Here is a 26,184-nt window from a genome sequence, read left to right as displayed (position 1 = left end):
GCTTGCTAGAGTTCCTTAATCTTCTCTGAATAATCGTGTCATTGCAAATGTTGCTAGCTGTCTGCTTACCCGCCTTTCCGGCTTGTGATAAATGAAGGGGGGAAGCTCCCTTTTATGGACGCCCAGCCAACCAGTAGCTATAAAATCCCTCTTAGCAGCTGTTCTCTAATTGCTCTACCTGCAAAGGGTTAAAGAGTCTCACTCTATGCACAGGTAAAAGGAATTGGGTGGGCACCTGGCCAAAAGAGCCAATGGGAAGGCTAGAACTTTGTAAAACAAGACTCCCCTTTTGTCGGTCTGTTGTTGTTCTCCGAGGAGAGGCGGACAGGACAGAGTTCTGGGATGAGACGCTTGGGCCACATATGAAAAATCATCAGTCTCATACCTAGAAACTACTCCTCCAAAACCCCAGATGTGTAAGTAGATCAGGAAATGTCTAGCGAGACATGATTAGATTTATCCCTTTGATTCCTCTATGGCTTGTGGATTCCTCTGTGCTAAACCCAGGTGCTTTTATTTTGCTTGTAACCTTTAAGATGGACCTTAATAAATCAATTCTTGATTCTTAATCCTTGGAGGGTCTCTCCCCCCCCACCCTTCCAATCTAGCAAATGCCTAAATTCCCAGGGGGAATTAGCTTTCTCAGCTCTTCCTCCGGGGGGTGGGGGGGGAGGGCTTGAGGGTACCCACAGGAAGGAATTCCCAAGTGCACCTTCCTGGGCTCTCAAAGGGGTTTTGCATTTGTGTGGTGGCAGCATCTACCAGTCCAAGGTCAGAGAGCAGCTGTAACCTTGGGAGTTTAATCCAAGCCTGGAGGGGCCAGTATTAATTTTTAAGAGTCCTTGCAGGCCCCCACCTTCTGCACTCACAGCACCAGAGTGGGGGAACCAGCCTTAACACAGCTCATTAGCAAATCTAGGACACAAGACCCAAGCTAGTCAGGAGCTCCAGGCCCCCCTTCTAACCTGTTGCTGCAATGGGAACTGTCTCCTCTTGTCCTGGCTGCCTGTCTCCTGGCCAGTCTTGGCTCCACAACACTTCACTTTACTAGCCTCGGCGTGGGACTTTGCCAAAGGTCTTTGAAATCTCAATAATTACGTCAGCTGATTCTCCAGCATGTACTGGTCTCACCACAGCCAAAAAAGCCTCATGGATTAGCAAGTTTTCCTTGACAGAGCCCCTGCTAGCTAGACACTATCACAGCACGACCTACCAGGTATTCGATTATTGATCCTCATGCCAAGCCCTTTGCTAGCCCCTGAGCTATGGCTGACTGGCCAGCCCTCCCCATCCCCCTCCCCCTCCGAACCTGGCTGAAGTCTCGGTACCTCTGCTACTGTCCAGTCCTCGCGGCAGGAGCTGTTCTTACAGCAGTTCCCTGGCTCTGAGAGCAGCAGCTCTGCTAACTCATGCGCTCTGCACCCGTGGCTTGGACCCTCCCGCAGGGGCCTGGTGACTTAGTACATTTGAAATGATCAGTTTGTTCTGGCCTCTCTCTGTCCGACACCTTGCTCGCTGCTAGTGCCTCCTCTTTGCTGCCAGGAAAGAGCAGGTGGGAGGGAGGTGTCTCCACCATCCTCAGAGGGGATGACTCATGGAAAGGAATCACTCAGTGTCTCAGCCTTTGTCCCTGGGGAACCAGAAGCCCCCCTCCCCCGTTTTGCTGCTGCTTGGTTTGACCCCTTAGCTAACTGCTCTTCACACTCCGCTGGGGCCGGTCCCCTCCTCTGCTCCCTGGGGTAGCTCTGCAGGAAGGGCCGCTCTGACAGCCTGGAGCTGTTTGGCTCAGAGCAGCTCCAAGGTGCTGCTAAAGCAGAGGGCCGAGCCCTGGCTGTCCCGAGGCCCTGGTGGCAGACACCTCCTGGGACGCAGGAGCAGCAGGGGGGATTGTCCTCCCCTGCAGCATCTCACACCCAGCAGAGGGCCTAGGTCCTGCCAGGCTCGGGAGGAGGTAGCCGAGCACTGGGGCTAAGAGAAGGCAGCAGGGGCAATTCCCTCAGGAAAGCCAAAGAAGCCTTCAGCCCATGGCTTGGGGAGGGACTCAAAGGCCCATGGGTCCTGCCCCAGGCTCTGCAAGAAGCACAGGCTCCAGGACAGCTGACACTTGCCAGATAAGTGTTTATTAAGGCACTAAAAGCACCGTGGCAACACCACGCACTGCCCCACCCACTCCCCCACAGGCAGGGCAGCTCCGGGTGAGGCGGCCAAGCTGCCAGCAAACTCAGTGCCTAGGTCCTGGCCCGGCCCTGCCTGCCTCACAGAGGGCCCAGCTCCTGGCCCCACACCCCCACCAGTGAAGTAGCCGCTTCTGCGAGCAGGGTGAGAGGCTTCCTCTTCCACGTGGCTTTCAGCTTCCCCGCTGCCTCCATGTTGGCAGAGGCCAGGCCTGTCCTATAGGGGCAGCACCTCTGCTACTGTCTTGCCTGGGACCACTGCAGGGCCGGGAGCTGGGAACAGCCTTTGTGCAGGGGCACCAGACAGCACGGGGCAGAGACCCACCTCGGGGGGCTGTGGGGCCAGGCCAGGTGTGCGGCCCAGGCAGGATAGCAGCTGCATGGTGGCAGGGAACAAGGCCAGTCATTTTCACTGCAGCCATGTGGCTGGTGTGGACTAGCTCCTTCCAGGACAGCCAAGAGCAGGCACCAGGCACGCCTGGGCTCGGGGACCATCTGTGTGCCCTGCCCATGAAGCAAGGGCTTCCAGCAAGGCCAGGGCCCCTGGTAAGGGGGAACGGAGCAGCTCTGCAGGATTCCCCACTCCTGGCCAGGTGAGAGGCACCAGTCCCACACAGGGGCCATGGGGAGGGGCAAAAGGATGGATCCAGCTGGCCAGCCTGTAGGGTGAGAGCAGCCCTGCTCCAGCAAGCCTCTCTCCCCTTAGGCTCAGCATGGGACAGGTCCGGCCCCCGGCTGAGGTGCCTGGCTCAGTTGGCTGTGGGCACGGAGGGGAGGGGGCTGCCCTGGTGAGAACACCAGAGGGACACAGAACATAGTCCAGACAGAAGACAGACCATTGAGGGTCAAGAGAGCAGCAGGCTCAGCTTTGCCTCCAAGGCTGACCAGAGCAGGGTGCTGCCCAGGCCAGAAGCGGCAGAGGGAGTGGCAGCTCCAACCCCTGCTCCCTGGAGCAAGAGAAGGGGCAGAGACAGGTGTGTGCAGGGCCAACGTGTGCAGCGTGAGCCTCCCCTTACACGTGGGAGAAGGCATGGCTCTTGCAGAGGGGTTTGTCCTTCTTGGAGTAGAACGTCTTCCCTTCCAGGCTGACCTGGCAGATCTAAGGAGAAAGCAGGAGATCAACACCCCATTACACTGCCCAGGCCTGGCCAAGACCTGCCCCAGCCCTCTGGGGGGCACAGGGCAGCCGGAGCTGCCCCCAACACAGGCTAGCTCAGCGCAAGAAGCAGCTATTCCTGCCAGCAAAGAGGCTGGCGCAGGGTGAGGAGCCCCCCGGCAGGGGCACAGGCCCTTACTGGCCAGGGGCCAGCCCCATCATCTCAGGGTGAGCAATAGCGAGGGGCCACAGGGCTGCTCTTACCGCACAGACGAAGCAGGTGTCATGCCAGCTGAATCCCAGCGCCTCCAGGAACCGGTCCCCAGCATCAATCTTGAAGTCGCAGCCGCGGCATTTTGTGCCGAACATCTTCTCGTAGTCTGGGGAGAGAGTGGGCTGAGATGGGCCTCCCCAGAGCACCCCTTGGGAGAGCCAGGCCGAGAGTGACGGGGGCTGGGGGAGTCCTGGGGTTGCTTTGTGGGTGGGTTCCGTTTGTGCCTGGCTCTAACTGGGGCCACCCGCTACCTGAGCGTTAGCCATCCCCTGCCCCATTGTAACAGCTCTGCCAGCGCCCCTCAGTCCCAACCCGCAGCCCCCTGCCAGCCCAGCCCTGGGTTCCCCCAGCGCCCCTCAGTCCTGACCTGCAGCCCCCTGCCAGCTCAGCCCAGCCCAGGGCTCCCCCAGCGCCCCTCAGTCCCGACCCGCAGCCCCCTGCCAGCCCAGCCCTGGGCTCCCCCAGCGCCCCTCAGTCCCAACCCGCAGCCCCCTGCTAGCCCAGGGCTCCCCCAGCGCCCCTCAGTCCCGACCCGCAGCCCCCTGCCAGCCCAGCCCTGGGCTCCCCCAGCGCCCCTCAGTCCCGACCCGCAGCCCCCTGCCAGCCCAGGGCTCCCCCAGCACCCCTCAGTCCCGACCCGCAGCCCCCTGCCAGCCCAGCCCTGAGACCAGGTTTGCAGAAGGGGCCCCGGGAGCCAGCAGCATGTCCCCATGCGCATTTCCCCTTGGTCTGTGTGTGCTGCTGCCGCCCCCGGCCCTGCTCGCTTTGCAGAGGGTGTGACACAGGGGATTTCACTGCCATTGACGTGGCCATCCCCTGCCCCATTGTAACAGCCAATCCCATCCCCAAAAGCCCGCCCAGGAGAATAGTGCAGAAAAGCCAGTGTCTGTAGAATGGGGGACCCCATTTCCCAGGATGCCATGCAGCACTTTGCTTTGATGTGGGTACTTCACTGTTGTCACCATGGCAACCTGGGAGCTCTGGCACTGCCCAGCAACCATCACTGAGGCCAGGCCGGCAGCGGAGGATGGGGGGGCTGCCCCTCCATTTGCCAGGGCAGGAACCACAAGGCGTCTGGCTCAGGTGCTGCCTGCTCAGCTCCTGCTCTCTGCCCCGGGTCCCATGCAATGGTGGGGCAGCCTGGGGGCTGGAGCAGTAACTAGTGACCACAGCTTCCTCTCCCTGCCCCACGCAGCTCTCAGCCCCACTGCGAGGCCACAGGGTGACATGCGGCTGCAACCTGTCTGGGACAGCAGCAATCCCAGCATTCCCGGGGTGGGGAAGGGGCCAGGACACCCCCTACCTCTCTCGCAGTAGGGCTGCCCCTCCTCCATGTAAAAGGCACGGTTGCGGATGGGAGTTCTGCAGGCAGCGCAGGTGAAGCACTGCACGTGCCACGTCATCTTCAGCGCATGCATGATCTCCTGGGAAAGGGAACGCCACCGTCAGCCATGCAGCCCGCTGAGCTGCCCAGAGCCCTGCCACACCCCATCCCCGCCCTGCACAGCCCAGGGCCCACCCCCCCATGCCCAGCCTCCGCCCCAGAGCCCCACCCTGCACAGCCCAGGCCCTGCCCCCCACCCCAGAGCCCCACTCCACCCCTGCCCAGGCCCCTGCCCCACCCCCACCCCGCACAGGCTGCTGGACCCCTGCAGCTGCCGGGGACCGGCCCAGGGCCCCAGGGGGGGCTCCACACAGACAGACTCACCCCACCAATCCTCTTCTTGCACTTGGCACAGCTGGGGGCATAGCGCATGTCATAGCACTTGGGGCAGAAGACCGAGCCCTTCTCCTCAAAGAAACCCCCCTCGTCCAGCACCTTCCTGCACTGGCAGCACATGAACTCCTCCGGGTGGTAGTAATGCCCCAGGGCCACCAGGTAGCGCCCCCTAGAGGCGGGGCAGGGAGGAGTTAGCATGTGCACCTGCCGGACAGCATGGCTCTGAGCACCACATGAGCCAGCTGCCCCCCCGCCCAGCGGGTTCATTCCTCCCTCAGGAAGGGGGAGCTGCCAGGCCATTCCCAGGTGGCCAGCAGCCCATGCACGTGGCAGAGGGGCCCCGCTCCTCACCTGATGACCTTGTTGCACTGGTAGCAGATGGGGGTTTTGCTGGTGCCCTCGGGGGGCTGCTGGGCGGCCTGGACGATGGAGCTGCGGTTCTGCATGGGCGTGGGCATGGCCGGCTGGCGGTGTTTGCTCAGCACGGTGCTGGTCTTGTCGGGGGCATAGCGCTCAGCAAAGGAAGGATCCACAGCCCAGGGCGGGCGGCTGGCAGGGCCCGGAGCAGCGGAACCTGTAACAGTCCCCAGAGGGATTCCCAGGTGAGACAGCTGTGCTCTGCAGGCCTGGGGCAGAGCGTGGAAACACACTCACCCCACCCTCGAGGGGCTGGCAGAGGATCAGCCCCCAGCATGCACCCAGGCCTCACTCTGCCCCACAGCCGGGAGATGGCGCCATGCAGAGCCCATGCCCAGCACCCCCTGCTTACCGTGATCAGGCTCCACCTTCAGCGCTGACACCACAGATGGCTCCAGCCCAGACACCTGGCTACAGAACAACCAATTAATGCAGGTGCCAGCAGGCCACCACCCACCCCCTGCCCACAGGGCCTGGCGCTCTCCTATCCCAGCAGGGGCAGAGCACCCGCTGCTCAGGCCAGGCAGCCACCCCCATCCTGCTGTGCGGCAGCACCCCCTGGTGGCTGGTTTGGCTCGTCAGTGACCCAGTATCGCGAAGCTGGGGGCACCAGGCCCAACGGGCTGCAGGCAAGGTGAGGAGCCTGCAGAACCGACCCCCGAATGGCTGGTTCCCTGAGCAGCCAGGCTGAGTCCCCATGGTTGTGGGAAGAGCAGCCTGGCAGCTCACGCTGGGGATCACCCCCCCTCCCTCCAAACACACGTCTAGGGGAGTCTCACACTCACCCTGAGGTAACCACAGCCCAGTCCCACCTCCGCACAGGCCCTGCTGCTCCCATGGGTCTGGAGAAGGTGCCCAAGGTTGGCAGCAGCCCAACAGGCAGGTCCAGCCCCCCACCAGGCAGTTTTTCTTGGACTCTAGTTTCTTCCTCCCTCTTGGCAAACCCAACATCCCCTGCCCACGGGGAAGGTGTCCTATGAGGGGCCTGACAGCCCCCAACCCCAGGCACCCAGCTAACATAATGCCCCCCCCAGACATGTTGCCTGCAGCACGCCTGGCTGCAGCCCTGCGGGGAGATAGGAGGCACCAGCAGCCACAGATCCCATGCCCGCCTCTGGCAAGGGAGGAGCAGAATGCACAGGCCCTTCCAGGGTGCAGGGGGGCCGGAGAGCTTACACCCAGCTGACAGTTGGGCCTTGCAGCTCTCAGCTTAGGCCTGGGGAAAGTGACAGGGTGGGGTTGGGGGGGACTCGATGCCACCTCTTCCTCACCTCTCACTGGAGGGCCTCTCCAGCCAGCTCAGTGGCCAATCCCAGGCCCAGGGACAGCTGGGTACAGCCCCTCCCTGAGGCCCGAGGCAGCACTGGCTGCTGGAGCTGTGCCTGACACCAGGAGTGGAAAGGCCAGAAGCCCTGTTCCCCAGCCTGCAGCAATGCCCACCCTTGGGGGACCTGTGCCAGCAGCCCAGAGGAGTTAATGGACAGCACCCGCCCCAGGGTGCACTGGAGCTGGGTTTGCTGCAGGTCAGGGGCCAGCCCCAGGGGAAAGGCTGCCAGGCTCTGCAGCCAGCAGAGCAGAGAGGTTCCCCCCAGCTGCTGCAGCTCAGCCCAGGGCGCACCAGGCCACCCCCGCAGAGCTGGCAACGGGTGCCCTGGCCAGTCCCTCCTGGCAGCAATGACGACTAGGAGCCAGTTACAAGAACAGGAATCTTTATTGTGCTATAGCAGGGTCCAGCGAGCAGCTGTGCTGGGCAGACCCAGGGCCCAGCCCCAGCCCACTCCAACACTCGGCCCACCGAGAGCACAGGTCACATCACATCAGCCCTTTGGGGTGCACTGCGAGCCCATCACGGCAAGGCAACAGGCTCAGAGGGGCCCGCACCACAGCACAGAACCCAGCAGCCTGGGCTCGCTCCCAGAGCCCTTGGCCACCCGCCAGGTCCTCTGCTGGGCCAGGCAGATGGATGTTGAGTCAACACCCACCCGTCCAGTCTGGGTAAGCGAGGAGACAGCCCCGAGGAGGTGCGGTTGCTAGCCGGGCCCTCACACTACAAACACACGCAGAGGGCATCTGGGAACAGCAGCCCACTCAGCCTGGGCAGCTCATGGGAACAGGACACAGCTGGGAACACAGGCCCAGAGGACGCTCCAGGCAGCAGTCCCAGCTCCCACTTGCCCAAGTTCTACCCTGGGCAGAGCAAGGGCAGTGCAGCCACCCCAGGGGGCTGGGGCTCCAGGGGAAGCCTAGTGTGACAGGGCAAGGACACGCAGCAGTGGAGTCCCTCCGCTCCCCTGGGGTCTGAGGCCAGGGCCCTGGTGCTGACAGCCTCCATCCCAGCCTGCTCAGTGCCATACAACGCGTCCTGCCCAGGGCCAGCCCCTCCCCAGCCCAGGCAGAGCAGACTGCACAGCACAAGGAGCTCCCAGCTGGGTACGTTTAGGAGCCAGGTGGATGCCCCTCCCCAGGCGAAGGCATGTGATGTGGCCACGCCAGCCCGGGGCCGAGAGGTGCAGGCTCCCAGCACAAGGCCAGGAGCTGCTCAGGATTTCACGTTCAGAGAGACGGCGGAGCGCTGGTGGTGCCAGTCACGCAGGCCAGTGTAGCGGGGGCTCTGAAGCTCAGTGACAAACTTTTCTCTGAAAGGAAGAAAGGAAGGAAGGAAGGAGACGGACAGAGATGGGGAGGGAGGAGGAGAGGTTAGCGCCAGAGAGAGGAAGAGGCTCCATCTGCTGAAATCAGAACAAGAAAGAGCAGCCACATGACATCATGCAGCCAACCGGGGAGGGCAAGCACCAGGACCACCGACCAGCCCCGCCAGCAGAGGCTACAGGCAGCCCGAGGGCCTGCAGGATGACAAAGGCCAGGCGAGGGGCCTGCCAGCAGGGAGGCCAGTGTAGCCTCAAGGCCAGGAGTGGCAGAGTCCAGGGCAGCAGGGACAACCCCCAGACAGGCACCCATGCGGGAACCCTCGTGCCCACAGCCCTTACCTGGCTTTTCTAACATGCTCCTCATCTGGATCTTGCACTGAGATCAGCAGGAGGAGAGGGGAGAGAGAGAGAGAGTCACAGTCGGACACGCCCCGAGGGGGAAAGGAGGAAGCCCACAAGCACCATCCCTCGGCCCCAACAACCGGCTCCCGCCGAGCCTGCGGGCCGCTCCTGCCACAGCCAGCTGCACTGCGAGGACTAGACTGAGGCAATACATGGAGTCCGCGGCGTCAGCCAGACTCCGCGAGCAGCAGGGACTGGTCGGGGCAGGCCCCCAGAACGCGCTGGGGGAAGGCACCTGGCACACTGCTGGGAGCCTGCCCGCGAAGGGCAGCCCAAGAGCCGTCTGCACTCAGCTCTGCAGGGAGACTGGCTACTCCACACCCTGCAGGCCACCAGCCACACAAGGCCCCGGCAACGAAGGGTGCCAGGCCTGTCCAGTCCCGTCCCGTCAGAGCAGGGCTGCCGGCCAACCCAGGCCTGGTGTCCTGTCCATCAGCCCGCACGTGCCAGGACCCAGAGGGAGGCACTTACTGAACTCTGTGCCCGTGAGCTGGGCCAGGATGCGGAAGGAGCGGGACTGGGTTGTGCCCGTGCGAGGCTGCCAGTCCTCCGTATCCTCAATCAGCCGCTTTTTGCTGGAGTCATTGGGCAGGCCGGCTGGGGGGCTCATTAGCCGCAGAGCGTGCCTGTGCGCAGACAGAAGGGCAGGGCGCTCAGCCAGCGTGCACGGCACACCCCTCATCACACAGGGCCTGCCAGCAGAACCCCATGTCCCCCTCCCCCGGTGTAACCTACAACAAGGGTCTGGGCAGCCCACCCCCATGGGGCACAGCACCCCCCAGCACATCTCTCGGACACGAGCCAACACCCCCCTTTCCCAGGGGTGTCCCCTCGCTGGCTGGGCAGCCTGCTGACACCTTCCCTCAGGGGCAAGCAGCCTGTGGCCCAGGAACACAACAGCACAACATGCCAACAAGCAACTGACACAGAACACCCCCCCCGCCCCCTTACTCATCCTCCACGTAGGAGCGGCCCAGGTCTCCACGGGGCTGAGGTTTCCCCTCTGGCGGGCTGGGGCCAGCACCGACCCTGGGGCCAGGAGAGAGGCAACAAGAGCACAGGTGAGTCAGCTGAAAATCCCAGCGCCGAGGAAGATCTGAGTGAGAGCCCCAGTGGGACCAGGGAAAGGCCTCCGCAGGCAGCAGAGCCCCCGCAGCCTGCTCCATGCTGGGCCATGACCTCTCCAGGGCACAGGCTGCTCCACGGCCCGCAGGTTACAGAGCACGTGCCTGGGCAAGGGATACCCTCCCACAGCCACCGGCCAGGGACACCCACCCTGGCTGCGGAGCAGCATCAGGGTCTCGAAGCCAGCAGTGGCCAGAACACCCCTCCCCTGTGACTGCCCCAGCCAGGCCCTGCCTGGAGTCAGCATCATGCTCCCAGAGGAGACAAATGCTCTGCCTAGGTACGGGCCAGCTCCCCACTCAAGGTCACAGCCAGGGAGGGGCAGCAGGCCGAGCCCAGGCAGCGTGTGGGTGCTGGGTTGGGAGGTTCCCCTTAGCTATAATTTGCTGCCCCCAGCTATCAGGCTGGGCCTGAAATATCCTCCCTTGGGCAAGGAGTGACCCTCTTGGCCAGGAACCCTCCTTCTGCACAGGGCCACCACCCAGCCACACCCCAGCATGGCACTTGGGGAGGAGGCAGCTCTAGGAGACAGAGCCCATAGGTCCCACTCTTGCCCCAGCGGAGAGGAGGGACGCAGCAAGGCAGCAGGATGGTTCAGAGACCAGAGGGGGTGGGCACCAGCCCAGTGACCCGGGGGAGGAGAGGGGAGGGGTGCCGAGAAGAGGAAAAAGGCTTACTGACTTGTCAAGGTTCTGCACCTGTGGAGTTGGGGGAGGGGAGAGGGAGAAGAGGAAAGGAGGGAAGAAAGATTAGCCCCACTGCACCCACAAGAGACACTTGCAGAGTGAGACTGAGAAAGGCTCAACCCTCCCTACACCCCGTCCTCACTCGCACCCCACCCGGCAGGCTCTGGCTGCCATCTGCCGGGCCAGAGGAGAGGGTGCCGCAGAGTCAGCAACAGATCACAGCACATTGCCCACTACAGACCGGACCTGGCCAGGGGTTCTCTGGGGCACCGAGCTCCAGGCTGGGTCAGAGCCCCAGAATTAGGCTGCTCTCAGCTCGGGAGGGGCTCGCCGCCCAGCGCTCCGCAGACAAGCACCAGGCTCCCTGTGGAGCATAAGGAAGGATCCCAGCTTGCCAAAGTAACTGTGCAGGGCAGAGATGAGGGCACCAGTTCACAGGCCACACTCAGGAATCCCAGCGCTCCCCACACCAGCTCTGGCAGCTCAGCTCAGCCCTGGGGGTACCCTGCTGCACCCCCACCCTCAGCATGCCCAGGAGAGCCAGGCCAGGCACATGCTGGTGGAGGCGGCACAAAAGGAGCCCCCAGCTCAAGAGAACAGTCTGTCCCCTTTTGGGGCAGGCTCAGCCCTTGCCTGCGGCTCCACTGCAGAGCCGCTGCCCTTCCCAGATGGGCAGGAGACCCACCCCCGGGGAGTCCCAGGTACCCGGCCAGCAGCTGGCCAGGCGCAGGGGGCACCAGCAATAGCCAGTCAGCTGGCAGGAAGACTCCAGGCTGGGCTCTGCTGAACATGCCCCGGTGGGGAGGTCTGGCAGCCAGAGCCCACATGGCCCCTCCTGAAGAGCCAGGAAGGGAAGAGGGAGAAGCACAGGGCCAGAGAGGCAGGTCGGCCAGTCTGTGTGAACTAAGTGTGCCCCGCAATACCGGAACCAACCACCAGGGGTCACTGAAACACCAGCCATGTGGATGCTGCCCACAGCTGTGAGCGCTGCTCCCCAGAGGGGGTGCCAGCCCAGGCACTGCCAGCGAGCAGCCCTGGCTTGCGGGGGCTCATGGCATGCACACGACACATCCAACATGCAGGGTGCAGCACAGCCAGATACAGGCAGGGCCTCAGGGTGGGAGCGACCAGGCCCAGCCTGCAGAACAGGGTCCGAGCCCAGTTGGCCAGTCTGCAGTGCAGTGTGACGGACAACATACCCATTGTGCTGGGGGGTGCAGGCAGGGGCCGTGTACGTCACAGGTTTCGTCACCAGCCCAGGCAGCGAGTTGGGCGCAGGGCTGGCCCCGAAGGGCCGGGCTGTTTTGTTGAGGGTGGTGCTAGGAACGAAGTTATATTTCGGGGGCTGAGAGCAGGGGAATGAATCCTGAGCAGGAGACAAAACACAGCACACAGGCTCACACATCAGGCAGCATGCGAGGAGCACCTGGCAGCCCCAGGCCAGTGCCCAAGAGCAGGGGCATCCCGTGGGGCAGCCATGCTAGAAAGCCAGGCCCATGCCTGGCTTCACAGGGGTGTCCAAGGGTGACAGCTTCTGGCACCTTGGAGAGCACTCTGGGGTGGCACTCAGCCACCAGCTGCTTCTGGGCTCTAGCCAGTGCTATGTGCCTGCCTGGCACCCAGCAAGAGGCACAGAACAGCACCATGCACTGGGGATGATGGGAAGCCGTGAACCCAGGAACTGGATCCAGAGGACACAAGAGTGAATTAGTGACAAGAAGGAGACACCTGGCCGAATGCACTCGGATGCTGGCCCTGCGGGACAGGCAGACCGCCGATGCGCTGCACTATACCACCTGCCCACGCCATGCACCGGTGGCCTGCCCCACAGCCCTGTGCCAGGGAAACTCCAAGGCAGGAGGCAGCTTCACGGCTGGGTCCAGCCCAGCCCCTCATCGGGACAGTGCTTTGAGCCAGCCTAAAGCCCTGGTTCCCAGCAGGATCTGCGCTGGGAGGCGCATGGCCAGGTACCTAGCTCCCTGTGTAAGGCCCACGGGCCTGTGCAGAGGGCCCTTTGGAGGGAGGTGTCAGAGGTCAGTGCCTAGTTACACCCCTCCTACATTCTGGGGTGGGGGGATGGCATCTGTCCTGACCCACAGCCAGCCATGCCTTTGCCACCAGGAACCCCAGCACCTGGTGCCCTCCAAGCACAGCCCGAGGCTGATTCTAGAGCCTCCAGAAAGGGCCCATCAAGGCAACGGGGACCCCCAGCCCTACCTGCCACGAGGCGCCCACGGCCTCGGGGATGAGAGCAGCACATACCTTGTGTGACTTCCCCAGGAGGCACTGGACTCTGCAGGAGAATAAATGGAGCTGAGGTGAATAGACCAGACCTGTCTCAGACTGGGCTCTCCCCTCTCCCCTTCCCGACCCCTCTGCCAAGCCAAGCCCTGGCTCTTTATGGGCTCTGTGGGGCAGGACACAAACCTGTAGGCTCCGAGAGGCAGCCCACCCCTGCGGAGTGGGGCATGGGCATCAGAACTGGGGCAGGGGCTAAGGAGGGACCAGGCGTGGGCGGTGGGAGCAGCACAGGCGTTACCTGCTCAGGCTGAGGGAAAGATGGTCTCCGCAGGCACGGATCTTGTTCTGCGCTTCGATGTGAGTCATGCTACTGGTGTTCTCCCCATCGATGCTCAGCACCCAGTCGCCCACTCCCACGCCAGCCTGGGCTGCCTTGCCACCAGCGGTCAGCTGCAGGGCAGAGCCAGAGAGTCAATCACATGGCACGAGTGCCCCAGGAATGATGGGAGCTGCTGGGAGGGGTGGCAAGAGCCCCCGCACACCCTGCCCTGGGCCCACGAGCCAGAGCCACTCCCTGGAGCAGGACAGTGCAGGAAGGAGGCTGCTAAGGAGAGGGGAGAGCTGAGCCACCCAGAGCCCTCACAGGTGCTAGGGGGCTGTGCTTCAGGAGTCCTGCCTTTCAGCTATGGCCAACACCCTGAGCACACCTGATCCAGGGGCCCTGATGCTCCCCGGCCCAGAGCCCTACTGCGCCACAGGAGCCAGCCAGGGCCAGCCTCCCCGAACTCCTCCAGCTGGACAGTGCTCTGAATCTCCAGGCCTCTGGCTGTGCACCAAGAGCTGCTGTCTTCCACCCCAGAGGTGGGGATGTTGTGGGGCTGGGGAGACCTCCGCTCTCGCAGCCAGCCCCAGGCCCCCTGCACCATCTGCCAATGCTCCCCAATCAGGTGGGGTGCCTCTGCCTCCTGGACCTGCCCTCGCTGCCAACGCGTAGCACGAGCGGGCTCCTTCCCACCTCCACACTGACCAGGACAACGCCTATAGCTGGAGAGGCTGCAGCGCTGGGATTGGGCGAGGCAGGGCCCTGGATCCAACTTCTGCAGGGCTGCTTGGGATCTGGAATTGAGGACTTGCAGCTCCCCCTCCTCCAACCTGTCAGGGATCGCCAGGACAAGCACCCGCTGGACTCAGCCAACAGCAATAAGCCTTAATTCCGGCCCCTGTGTGTCACCTCTGCTGTAACTGACAGGGGTGTCGCCCAGCCCAGGGCGCCCCACACTCCTGACAAGGCAGCAGAGCGGCTGTAACAGCCTTACTCCTGAGCTGCTGGGGACCCGAGTTGGAAATGGAGCACCAAGGCACCCCTGAAATCTGCTCTCCCATGGCTCTGAGCATCTCCGTGAGCAGGCCTTCCTCACAGGCGTAACTCCTCCCGGGGAAAGCTGCAAGTCCCAGCTCCGGCAGCCGGACAGTGCCTCACAGCAAGCACAGACCCAGGCATTTGATGCACTGACTACGTGTTTGCAGCACAACCCCTGGGGAGTTTAAGACCCCTTTGCAAGTCACCGTTAACGAAAGCATCCATCCTCTGGAACCCGGGTCCAACGACTCCTCCCCCCACCACCGGCACAAAGAGGGAAACTGGGGTTAGGGGTTAAGGCTGCAGGATGTGGTCTGACCCAAAGACCTCAGATGGACAGAACAAGCCACATCTGCAATTACTGGGTTCAGCTGGTCAGTTTGGGGCATGTACCCAACCCAGTGAGACCCCGGCTACCCACCCAGGCCACAGCTTTCTGAACAGAAAAGCCAGTCCCCTGGGGTCCCAGGGGCCGTGCCACTGAGGTTCAGGAACAAGTGGAGGGGCTGGGAAAGCTGGAGTTTGGCTCTGATCCTAGCACTGCAGCCCTCGTGCCTGCTCCCAGGGAGCCTGAGCACCGGCTCTGCTCGCAGGAACAGCGAGGCAGTGGAGTCCCAGGCCTGCGTTAGCTCCGGCGTCCCTGCACACAGCAGGGGAGGGGGCAGCAGAGGCATTGCCTGCATGAGTTACCCCGGGGCAGCCTGCCCCTACCCCTGCAGGAGCCGCTCATGGCTGCGCCGCTAGCTCCCAGCGCTGCCCGGGGACGCGAGGAGAGGAGCTCGCAGACCTGCTGAACCCTGAGCTAGGCAGGCCAGGGCAGCACTCACCGCCCACCCCGCCCAAGGAACAGGAAGGCCACGGCACCAATTCTAGGGCTCAGTCCCTTCCCTCCCCACCAGGTGTTCTCCACTTCTCTGCCTGCCGCCTGCCCCCCAGCCTAGGCTTGTAGGCAGGGCCAGGGCAGGAGGGGGCAGCACCTTCTCCAGCTGGTGCCAGCTGCCGGGTCCCAAGCTCCCAGGGCAGAGGTTGTGTGCAGGGCTCGCCGGGGAAGCCAGGCGCCCGATGTTTACACTCCCCTCCCGCAGGCCCACTGGCGCTCTGCCCATGCTGTGCAGCCCCACAGCAAGGGCCCCAAGCCCCCGGCAAAGGAACCGGACCCGGCGTGGGCAGGAATTGCGCTAGAGGCCATAGCAGCGGCCAGGGTCCCTGGGGATAGCCAGGGAAGTGAGTCAGAGCCTTCCCTAACACAGCCCATGTGTCACTCGCTCCGCCCTAGACCTGCAAACCACAGGCATTTCCTAGGCTGCCTCTGGGCGGGAGGCGCCCAAGCCGACCCCAGGAAGCGCTCCTCTCCTGCTCCGCTGAGCCCATTCCTCTTCCTCCAGCAGCAGCGGAGACGTTACCTCATCCCCAGCCCAGGGCCGGGAGACATTAACCCTGCTTCAGTGCCGGCAACATTTCTTCTGCTCCCAGCCCTGCACAGGGCCCGGCTCCGGCTGGGCGAGTGGCCAGGCCTCATGCTCAGGGGCACCCAGAACCAGCCAGGCTGGAGTCACACAAGCTTCCCAAAGCAGGGCCCCAGGTCAGCCCCCCTCAGCGTCCAGAGCTGGTGCATGCTGCTCAGCGGACAGAGCACACTGCTAAAGCAGGCTCCACTCACTCCCTGCCCCAGAGACCGTGGGGCAGTCGGGTGCAGGCACAAGCAGCTCTGAAAGGCACAGTGGCAATGAGATGCGGGGTCACTGCATGAGCAGGCAGCCAAAGCCCCACCCTGTCGCCTCAGCTGCCTGGATGGGCAGGGGGAAGACTCCCCTCCCAGGGCACCCTGCCTGCCAGCTGCAGGGTGCCAGGAGCTGGTGCACAGCACTTGCCATGCCCTTCCACGCCCGTGCGACCCCCTCACAGCTCCAGGATGCTGGCATGGAAACAAGTGGTGATACACAGCCTGGAGCCACTCCTGCTCCTCTGGGATGGGACGCGCACGGGCCCTGCATTAGGACCAAAGATTTCCTCACGTTCAGCGCAACATGAACAGAAAAGGCCGTGGCACCGGGAGCCCAGCTGAGTGAAGGGCTGGAAAATCCCAGCTGCCCCCTTGCCCTCTCTGCACAGGGGCCTGTCACTGTACAGCTCCATGTGCTGGCCTGGCCTGAGCAGGGGGTCCAGATCCCAGCACCATTCCCCTGCTGCCAGGAGTCAGCCCTGGGGGCTGCTGGTGGCAGTAGTGGGATGTCAGTGCAGATGAGGCCCAGGGGACTGGCAGCACTGGCCCCACACCATGCCATCTGGCTGCAGCAGCAGGAGAAGGCTTCAGAAAGAGACGGTGTGTCCCAGCCCAGCAGGAGCCGCCTGGGCCAGACCATCTCCTCAGGCAGGTCTAGTGAAGTGGCTAGAGGCAGCCGCCCAACCCTGGCCAAGCTGGTCACGGGCCACCCACCCACACACTGGGGTCCCCACCGGCAGCACAGCCCTTCTCCCTTTCCAACCCCCACTCAGATCTCCAGCCGCTGCCTCAGCCCATGGGGGAGCTTGGGAGAGACCCCTACAGGGCTTTGGAAAACAGACGCACTCACGGGCAAGGACCTGCTCGGCAACATGGGCACATGCCTGCCCTTGCTGCCTGGGTGAGAGCCAAGCAGCTGCCAGCCACAGGAAAAGGGTCTCCCACAGTGCCCAGGACAGCAGCGGGTTCCAGGGCTGGCTCAGGTAGAGCATCGCCCAGGCTGTGCTGGGGAGGTGGAAGGTCCCTGCTCCTGCTGAGAGGTGTGCAAGCTAGCCAGGACCCTCCCCCATTACACACAGAGCTCCCCCCTCCCCACGCCAGGCAGGAAGTTTGCAGCAAGCTCCCCACACAGCACAGCTGTGCTGGAAGGGCCATGGTTAGGGGATGCCCTTGTAGCCAGGCCTGGCCCTCTGTCCAGCCTACGAAGCTGGGGGAAGGCTGAGTCTTCCATTTCCTGCCTAGTGGGGGGGGTTCCCCAACACGGCTGCACTCCCCATGCCACCAGCCCCTCCTTTCCCAGGCAGAGGGCCCTGTTCAGCACATGCTGAGCACCCAGGCTGCTTTGTGCCTGCAGCCGGGGGCAGACACCCGAGCTGGCCACGTGCACCTGTGTTCTGAGTGAGCCACTGGGAGATGGAGGTGTCCAGGGATTTCCCCCCCTTGGTCTCCAGCCCAGGGAAGTCACTTGGGTCATGGGACCGCTGTGCCAGGAGTGTCCTGAGGCCTTGGCACACCCACCCTGCTGACAGCAAGGGCATATTTTTATCCTTTCTGTACCTGACCTCGGCATCTCTCCTTCACTTCCCCAGCACTGCCTGGGAACAGCTGAGACCGCCAGGCCTGAGTCCCCCACCTACTCCCTTCTCTCACCCAGCATGGTGTCTCCCCACCCCAGACACGCACACGGAGGAGTGCCCGGGTCTGAGGACACTCTGCCTACTGAGCTGCAGGCAGCTCCTCCAGCCCCTCACCTCAGGCACCGACAGGCCTGCCTCCAGGGGGAGGGAGAGCTCAGTGGTTTGAGCATTGGCCTGTAAGCCCAGGGTTGAGAGTTCAATCCTTGGGGGGGACCTGTCAGGGACAGTACTTGGTCCTGCTAGTGAAGGCAGGGGACTGGACTCTATCTTACAGAACTGGAGGTAGGCATGCAGCGCGAGCACCTTGTAAGCATGGGGCTGCCAGGCTGTGACCCCCTCACATTGCTGCCCCCCCATGTCAGTGAAGTTGCCCACAGCCAGCCTGAGGGGAAGCCAGAGCCCCTGCTCATTAACTGGGAAGCATAACACGCCATCCACCTCCTCCCTGCAGCACTAAAGCCCATCAAGCAAGCGCTCAGCTCCCTATTCCTCTCCCCTTCAGCACTGACCCAGCAGTCCCCAGGGCTGACTGTCTGGGCCATCAGCACCCCCCAGTGCAGCTTTTCCAGCCCCTGCCCCAGGGCTGCACCACACTGTGCGGGGATGGTGAATGGCTGCTCTGCAGCCCAGATTCCCCGCAGGGACCACCCCGTGCCTGGGAGTCACTGCGCTGGCAGGACACTGGCTCCATTACAGGTTGCCTGTGAAGGGCAACCAGCCCAGCAACCAGCTGCCATGTGGGAGCTGGCTCACTTGGTCACAGAACCCAGGGGAAACAGGGTTAGGGCATCAGCAACAGCAGCACCCAGTGAGAAAGCTTCTTGCTGCCTGGGCCACAGCTGGCTCCAAGGGCCCCCCCCTCCCCCACAAGGCACACCAACCCCTCAGCAGAGGGTGGGATAAGGGGGGGTCATGCTTCTCCACAAGAGGTGGAAAAAGTCCCCCTGGCCCAGGAGCACAAGTCCTGGCTACAGGCAAGGGGAACTCTGGAGGACAGTGCGCACACAGGCGGGTTGCTGGCAGGCAGCACTGAGGGGCCAAGGCAGCACCTGGGGGGCCCATTAGGCAAACTGCTCGAGTCTCAGCTTCAGCCTCACTGCCAAGCCGAGCGAGGGAGCTGGTCTGGACAGGGCGTGTCAGCACAAGTGGAGGCCACCTCTTGGGCCAGCGAGCAGGGGCAGGGCACAGGGGTGGTACAGACACTACAGCCTCGAGGACGAGGAGTAGGGATGTCTCTGAAGAAGAAGGGGTGGTAGCTGCCTTCAGCACCTCACTAGCTCTCCTCTGCCTGCCCTGCATGCCAGGCCATGTGCCTCTGCATGCACCATCTGCAGGGGCAAGCCAGCTGCTCCAGAGAGGCTCTGCCTCATCCACAAGAATTCCCTTCCCAGGGTGATGAGTGAGAATATTTGGTAATGTTTTTTATGGAGGGCCTATTTGTGCCTCGGTTTCCCCTGCGTGCAGCAGTGCTCCTCAGTGAGCAGAAGGGGACAGTTTGCTCTGGACAGGCTGAGACATGGGTGGGGGTGGCCCCTGGCTGCCTGGGCCTTAATCCCCATACCATGGATCAGCTGAGAAGACAACGGCAAATCCACTCACCAGGACACTGACACCTAGCAACCAACAACCCAGAGGGAGATGGACTTCCTCCTCCCCTCCCCTGCACACCCCAGCTTGAGATCAGAGGACTGGAGGGGTGTGAGATGGGGGAGGTTGCTGGAAGGAGTCAGGGATCCCCCTCCATCTGACCTTGGTCAGACCCCAGCTCAGACAGATGGCGCTGGAATCCAGGGGGTCCCTGCAGCTTGGCTGGGCTCTGGGCTGGCCAGAACAGCCTCTGCTTTACCCTTCATGTCTCTAAACTCCCCTAAGGGCTTCCTAGGCTGTGTTCAGCTAAACCCAATGGTCGTGAGAGTGCTGGGTGCACATCACTGCCAAGGCCAGGCGAGGAGCATTAATCCAGACGAGCAGGCGAGTCTCCCCAGGGTCCGTCTCAGCTGGACATGCTGCCCAGAGCAAAGCAGGGGCAGCAGGCCCAGAGGTTCAGTCTCAGGAGGCAGTGAAGCCATGGGGCTCACCCTGGAGGGGGAGAGATCCCACCCAGGGTCTGGCCCACTGGAGGGTTCCTCCCAGAGACTGTTGCAAAGCAGGGTCCATAGCATGACCCTGCAGATCCGTGATAGAGGGGTTTCCAGTCCCTACAGAACTGCAGGTTGGGCCCCCACCACCTCCACTCATGCCCCTGAGCCGCACAGCAGGCCTCTCCCTGCTGTTTTCAGATTGCCACTGCTGCCCCGGAGACTTACAGCCCTTGGCAGGGGCTACCCAACCCCACAAGGGGAGCCAGGGCTGCATGCACAGGAGAGGGGTCCTGGAGTGAACGAAGCCTCTTGGTGACTGCAGAGGAGTCGAGCTGGCCCCTGCCATCTCCCCATGTCAGATTTGCTCCTTATCCCACAAGCAGCGTGTGCCAGCTGCACCCACACCACTGGGTACCTGTGTCTCGTCTACATCAGCCCTTTGCAGTCTGTTCCACCGGGCCCTCCCTCCCACTGGCTGGACAGCTAACAGGCCCTTTGTGACTGCACCCACCTGCATTAGCCAGCCTTCCTGAGCAGCGCACCCCCAGCCCGGAGGGAGTTTGCCAAAGACAGCGTCTGGGGCGCTGAGCTGGTCCGCCTGGCTCCAGCACCTGGCCTGGGATTAACATGCCCCTGAAGGAAGCTGCACCTCCATCAGGGCCACGCTCTCCAGGGCTCATAAAACCCCAACCCCTGGGCTGGCTGCCTGCAAGCCAGGAACTGGCCTCCAAGCTGGCCGGAAGAGATCCCTGCAGCTTTGCCTTTGCGGCCCTTTGGAACAGCAGGGGCTCCCGTCGGGCAGCGCTGCTCAGGAAACCCTCCTCCCCCAGGCGTTCAGAGGAGCTGCGTGCAGGGCACAATGTGGTGCTGGCTAGCACAGCCCTGCGCCGCCCGACCAACACTTCCCACGCAGGGCCCCTCGGAGCAGCTGGGTGGGGAGGGGGCTTTGGCTCCAGGAAGCAGCGGCTAGGCTCTCTGCAGACCCCTCTGCCTAGACAGGTCCTGGTTAGTGTGGGCAGCCAGCCAAGAGTCATTTCTAGAATATTGGTCTCCAAACTTTTTTGGACACGCACCCCTATCAGTAAAAAGTGCGAGCACGCACCCCCTGCCGCACCGGCTCTACCATTTTTGCCAAATTAAAAAAAAGTCGCTCCGGGCGGGAGTCTAACTGCCGAAGCAAAAAAGCGCTGCCACGCACCCCCCGCGGGTCTAGAACACCAGTTGAGGCTGTCTCTGCAAGGAGCCTCCTGAGCGCCCGCAGGGGCCAGTGGGCTGCAGACAAGCGCCCCACAGGGCTGGGGCAGCACAGTCGGAGACCCCTCCTCACCCTCACAGCGAGCTCACTTCTGTACACACGGGCTGAGAGATGTCTGGCCGCAGCACGCCAGAGAGCCCTCAGAGCCTGCTCCTGCCTCCAGCTTGTTGGGAAACGGTCTCCATCCGCCAGCATCGCAGCACGGACACTCCACATTCCAAGGCTTATAAGGCAATTCCACCCCGAGGGCCATCTGCCAACAATCCAATGCCAGGTTCACGAGCGCCCTGTGCCCAGGCAGGACTGGGACCCCGTGGGGGGCAACTTGCAAGGCCATGGAACCCCTCCCCACCCAGAGGCAGGGCTTGGGCACAAGGAGCTGGCCCCAAGAGCCTTGAATGGGGAGGCATGGGTGCAGTTAGTGCTAGGTGCAGATTCACAGCCACGACAGCGCCAGCTCCCTGTACTGCTCCGTGCCAGCCTGGGCCACACGGGAGCACAGTCCTCATGGCTGCCAATAGAACAGGGTGGGATGGAGCACCTGGCCACTAGGGACAGCACCAATACTCAAATACTGCCACCCTGGTGCCAGCACAGCGGCTCCCCCCACCCCCAGCCCTAAGGCCCAGAGCACATGGCTCTAGACAGGTGGTCTCACCCACCTTGAAGTTCACTGGCAGCACACGGACCCTCAGCCCAGGAATTAGTGCAGGCCTATGTTACTGAGACAGCCCCCCTGCACACAGCACCCTCCCCGCTAGCCTGGTGTGAGCGCCCAACGCTGCAGGGTGCAGATCCAGAGCTAGGGGCTGGGAGAGGGGACCCAGGGCAGACTGCCAATTGCCAGGAGAGGAGGCGGCTCTGCAGGATGGTCCCCAGGAAGAAGTAGCTAGAACAGGCACAGCGCCCTATAGCAGCTTATCTCAAGGCCTGGGCCAGCCCCAGGAGCAGAGCCAAACCCCACAGGGCTGGCACACAGCACAGCCCCAAGGCAGACCCAGCAGCTGACAGTTCATCCCACAGCAGCACTCTGCCCCTGAGCTCCAGGCTGCCCCAGCTGGGAGCCAATGACTCACTCCCGAGCAGGAAGGCAGCCCCATGCACTCCAGGCAGCGGCAAGACAGACTTCAGCATCAGGCTGGCATGGAAGCCACCACACCAAGACCCCGACACACAGGCAGGATGCCCAGCATCACTGCTCGTCCCTTCCCTTCGTTTCTAGGTTCTGGTGCCCTCAAGACACCAGGCAAAGGGCTCCAGGAAGGGTGCTGCCCCTTCCCCCTAACCAGACAGATGGAAGCAGGTCTGGGAGAAGAGCCTTGTCCTGACAATGGCCAGCCAGCCCCTCCACAGAGCCCAGATGGCACCTCCTACTTCCACAGCTCCCTTGTGCCCAGGGCACTTCACTGGCGGCACATGCCCACCTGTTTCACACTGGGCACAGAAGGGCATCCCCTGCCTCATTGCTCAGGGCCCATTTGTTAGATGGGAGGCACCCCAGCTTATCATGGGCAATGCAGACCAATACCCTAATTCAGCAGCAGCGCCCACCAGCAGCCCCAGGCCAGGGAGGGGGAGGGGAAGCCACAGCAGAGCCGGTCCAGAGGGTTTCTATCGCAGTTCTTACCCTGGAGATGGAGAGGGGCATGTTGAAGTCCTTGCCCCCCTGCAGCCTGAATCCCCAGGGCGCTGGCCCATCTAGCATCACTTTATAGGAGTCCATGCCGCTCATTTCTGTAGATAAAAGAAGATTCAGGCAGTTAGGAGGAGCAAGGCAAGGCAAGCAGAGAAGGGGGCAGGGCACTCTCTCCTGGGGCCAGCTCTGCCTCTGGGGGCCCACCATCTACTGACACTCTGCCCCCACGGCTACTCCGGGTGAGATTCCCCAGTGACACTGCTAGAGAAGATCCCAAGCTCGCTCAATCCATTGCAGGGAGAGGATCCAACCCTCCCCCAGCACTCAGCCCAGAGTCAGAGGGACACATGCACAGAGCAGGTTGTGCATCCAGCCACACACCCCTGCAGTGAGCACACAGCTGCAAAGCCACTGCCCCTGCAGCCGGGTGCCCACAGTACTCAGGCAGTGACAGCAGCGTTTGGAAACCTTTTTGCTGGGCAAGTCAGCACTGCCAGGGGCCCTGCTTGACACCCCAATGCTGAGCAGTCAGGCAGACAGACTTCACCCCAGCAGCCAGCTGAGAAGAGCAATCCCGTCTGCCAGTGTGCAGAGGGAAGGGAATCCCTGCAGGACAGCCTTGCCCCGCACAGCTGCCAGCCCGGGGGCTGCTCAATTCCAGGAGCCACCCCAACTTCATCTGACAGGAGCTGGAGCAAGGCCTCTGGCCTCCCCTCTCCCTCCAAACCCAGGGAGAGGCCAGCAACCAGCGATAGCGACTCAGCGCCCAAACCTCGCTCCACGCCCCCGCTGCCCCCATGGGTAGGTGGTGGGCAGGATCCCAGCTCCCCTCCCCCTAGCTCTCCCCAGCAGCTCGCAGGCTATATAAGGCGTGTAAGATGACACCGGCATGTTCCTCTGGCTGCTCATCCGGGCTGGGAGCTGGGAGGGTTACTCCACAGCGAGCGTGTCAGACATTCCCTGCGCTGGGATCCCTCCCCCCCCCCCCGGAGCTGCCTTGGGACAGCACAGCAGCGCCTGTGCTCAGACCCGATCTGCTCCCCCACTCCAGAGCCCCTCTCCCCTCCCCTCCCCGGAGCTCATCTCCACGGGACTGGGCGAGGAATGTGCGGGGCTAAGGGGTGGGGGGGAGACCGAACCCTCCCCCCGCCTGGGCTGAGCCGACAGGACATGCCCGAGCGGGGCCCTTTGCCACAGGCTGCAGCAGGAGTCTGGGCTCTGGGCGGGGATGTCCCGGTGCGGCCATTCCCAGCCCTGCACTGAAGCGAACACACCTCGCCCCGCACCCAGCCCCGGGGCAGCGCCCCGCACCCAGCCCGGGGCCCCCGCTGCCTTCTGCCACCAGGCGGGCCCGGGACCCCGACGGCAGCTGGGTCACCGGCTCAGGCAGGCTGGGGCAGGTGCCCCCGTGACAGGCCGCAGCCAAAACCCCACACGCCCAGTGGGGGCGGGAGCACGAAAGGCTCCTTCCCGCGGCAGCAGGACGCTGGATGCGGGAGAGCAGCGGTGACAGCGTCGAGCGAAGGGCACAGGCCGGGGCAGCGCCCACCTGGCGCCCGGCTCCTCAGGCCGGAGGAGGGGAGCCGGGGGGGGCTGCGAACCGCCCCCAGAGCCGCACGCAGCGGCAGCCGCAGGACAGGGCTGACCGGGCATTTGGTGCCCGCACACGCGGGGGCCCACGGGCGGCTGCCGGCCCAGCGGAGCCCCCCCCCCCCGGCCCAGCGCAGCCCCCCCGGCCCCGGCTGCACAACAGCGCCCGGCCCCGCGCAGCCGCCGGCCGGGGCCGCTGGTCGCCGCGCTGCGAGAGGCGCTGGGCGCGGTCCGGGAGGAGAAAAGCCCGTTCCCGCCCCGCCCCGCCCCGCCCGGCCCGAGAGCCGGACGGGAGGGGGGGGGGGAGCGGGGCCGGACCCCGCCCGCCCGCGCCCGGCGCAGGAGGGAAGCGGGTCCGCGCCCCGTAGCGCCCGGAGCCCCGTAGCGCCCGGAGCCCCGTAGCGCCCGGCACCAGCCTCCCCCGGGCGGGGCCCAGCGCAGCGGGCCGGGGCGGCAGCAGGACGCGGCTCCCGTCTGGCCCCGGGCCCAGCAGCCCAGGCTGGCAGCGAGCCGGGCCGGGCCGAGCAGCCAGCCCCGGTCCGGTCCCCCGGAGCCCCACGTCCGGTCCGGTCCCCCCCTCACCTGCTCGCGCCGCCGGCTCCGGGCGGGGCAGACTCGCTCGCGCTCTAGTCGCGGCCCCGCCCGCCCAGTTTCTTCTATACCCCGAGGGGGCGGGGCGATCCCGCCCCCTCAGCCAATCAGCTCAGCCTCCATGCACGCTCACGCGACGCCTTGTGCGCCTGCGCAGGGTTGCTCAGCCTTACCCGGCTGGGCTCCCCCTGGTGCCCAGACCTGGGCTCTGCAGGGACAACGCGTCTCCTGCGGGCAGCGCCGAAGGGCGGGGGCAGGTTCCCCCGGGGGAGGGGTCTGCACGGCCTACAGGCCCCGCCCTCCTGCCCCCAGCCCAGCCCTCATTGGGCTTCAGAGTTAAGGAGGCAGCAGAACCAGGCTGCCAACAAACTCAGGCACTTCCTCACATCACAAATTTACGGGCTAGAAAGTTCCTGTGGGCGGGAGGGGGCTTTGCCTACGCTGACGGGGCCTGGCAGGGCAGCGCTAGCACCAAGGGCACCTGTCCTGGCTCACACCAACCCCTCACCCTGAGCGTTGGCAGCAGGGACAGCTCTCCCGACTGCTGCACCGTCCCCTTTCCCACATCCAGGGCAAGACGCAGCTTCAAGCCCTACGCAGTTCTGCCCCCAGTCTCAGTTCCTCTCCCTATGCCCTCTTGAGCCCCACGTTCGGTCCCCCCCTTTCCCTCCTGGAACAGCCTCTCTCTCCCTATGCCTGGAGCGCTCTGCACCGCCCCGTCCCTTCACTCCCCGCTTGAGCTAGGAATGGGCAGAGTTTGCAAATAAGACCGTCTCTTGGGGAAATGGCCATTTCTCAAAAGCACGTGTTTTTGCCAGAAAATGTTGATATTTTTCATTTTTGCAAAAAGAAAAAAAGAGAAATGTATGAAAACATGACATATTTTCCATTTACTGGAAAACACTGTCTGAAGGCAAAATATTTCACTACATGTAATATAAATAATTCAGCCATCTCGAACCTTTCAAAATGGAGCAACTTGGGCATTTCAAAGTTTCTTGCGAAACTAAGTTTTCATTTTCCAATTAACACCGCCCAGTCACCTCCCAGCACTGCCCCAGGCTCCCCCTCACACCATCTTGCCCCAAACTAACTGGTGCCTCACAGGGGGAGGGGGTTACAAGCAGGGCTTTGGAGCTGTGCTCCGGCTCCACTCCAGCTCCAGGCAAAAACCTGCAGCTCCACTGCTCCAGAGCTGCTCTGCGCACCAGCTCCGGGCTCCGCTCCAAAGCCCGGGTTACAAGAAGTAGCAAGTCCAGCAAAAACGAAGGAAGGACGAAATCCAGCCTGGAGCCAGGACTCTGGGGGCACATGGCGAGCACTGAGTGTTTGACCAAAGCTGCTGCACCAGATGCAGAGAGACTCACCCTCCACTTTGAGCAGACCCCGTTACGCACTGCTAATAACGCACCTAATTCTTGTCATTAACCCCCCGAGGCATCGCCCCAGGGCCGCCCGGGGGGGGCAAGTGGGGCAATTTGCCCCGGGCTTCGCAGGGGCCCTCAAGAGAACGGCTGAGGCTCCCGCC

The 26,184-nt window shown here is 63.4% G+C and overlaps 1 protein-coding gene across 7 annotated transcripts; it reads right to left on the bottom strand.

The window, feature by feature from the left end:
- Positions 1–2,104: 2,104 nt before the first annotated feature.
- On the bottom strand, positions 2,105–24,721 carry PDLIM7 (PDZ and LIM domain 7). Of its 7 annotated transcripts, XM_045026519.1 has the most exons (15): positions 24,648–24,721; positions 22,467–22,573; positions 13,082–13,233; positions 12,805–12,835; positions 11,742–11,908; positions 10,534–10,554; positions 9,683–9,760; positions 9,203–9,357; positions 8,669–8,705; positions 6,034–6,092; positions 5,616–5,838; positions 5,253–5,433; positions 4,848–4,968; positions 3,535–3,650; positions 2,105–3,273 (listed from the first exon to the last, which is right to left on the bottom strand). In XM_045026519.1, the coding sequence occupies exons 2-15, from the start codon at positions 22,569–22,571 to the stop codon at positions 3,187–3,189; spliced, it is 1,533 nt and encodes a 510-aa protein (XP_044882454.1). In that variant the 5' UTR covers positions 22,572–22,573; positions 24,648–24,721; the 3' UTR covers positions 2,105–3,186. The 7 variants fall into 7 exon arrangements, with proteins under 7 accessions (XP_044882454.1, XP_044882455.1, XP_044882457.1 ...); XM_045026520.1 differs by lacking the exon at positions 10,534–10,554; XM_045026522.1 differs by lacking the exon at positions 11,742–11,908 and having other exon boundaries at positions 10,538–10,554.
- Positions 24,722–26,184: the final 1,463 nt, after the last annotated feature.

This window comes from Mauremys mutica, chromosome 8 (genome assembly GCF_020497125.1).
Source record: "Mauremys mutica isolate MM-2020 ecotype Southern chromosome 8, ASM2049712v1, whole genome shotgun sequence".
Classification (NCBI taxonomy): domain Eukaryota; kingdom Metazoa; phylum Chordata; order Testudines; family Geoemydidae; genus Mauremys; species Mauremys mutica.
The sequence above is the reverse complement of the archived record's forward strand: the minus strand, read 5'-3'. Positions and strand labels throughout refer to the sequence as shown.

Coding starts and splice junctions, on each gene's coding strand:
- PDLIM7 (XM_045026519.1), bottom strand. CDS start 22,571: ATGAGCGGCATGGACTCCTATAAAGTGATGCTAGATGGGCCAGCGCCC. Junction 13,234..22,466: donor TGCCCCTCTCCATCTCCAGG/GTAAGAACTGCG, acceptor TCTGCCCTGCAG/CTGACCGCTGGTGGCAAGGC. Junction 6,093..8,668: donor GAGCATGTTAGAAAAGCCAG/GTAAGGGCTGTG, acceptor GTTGTTCTGTAG/CCAGGTGTCTGGGCTGGAGC.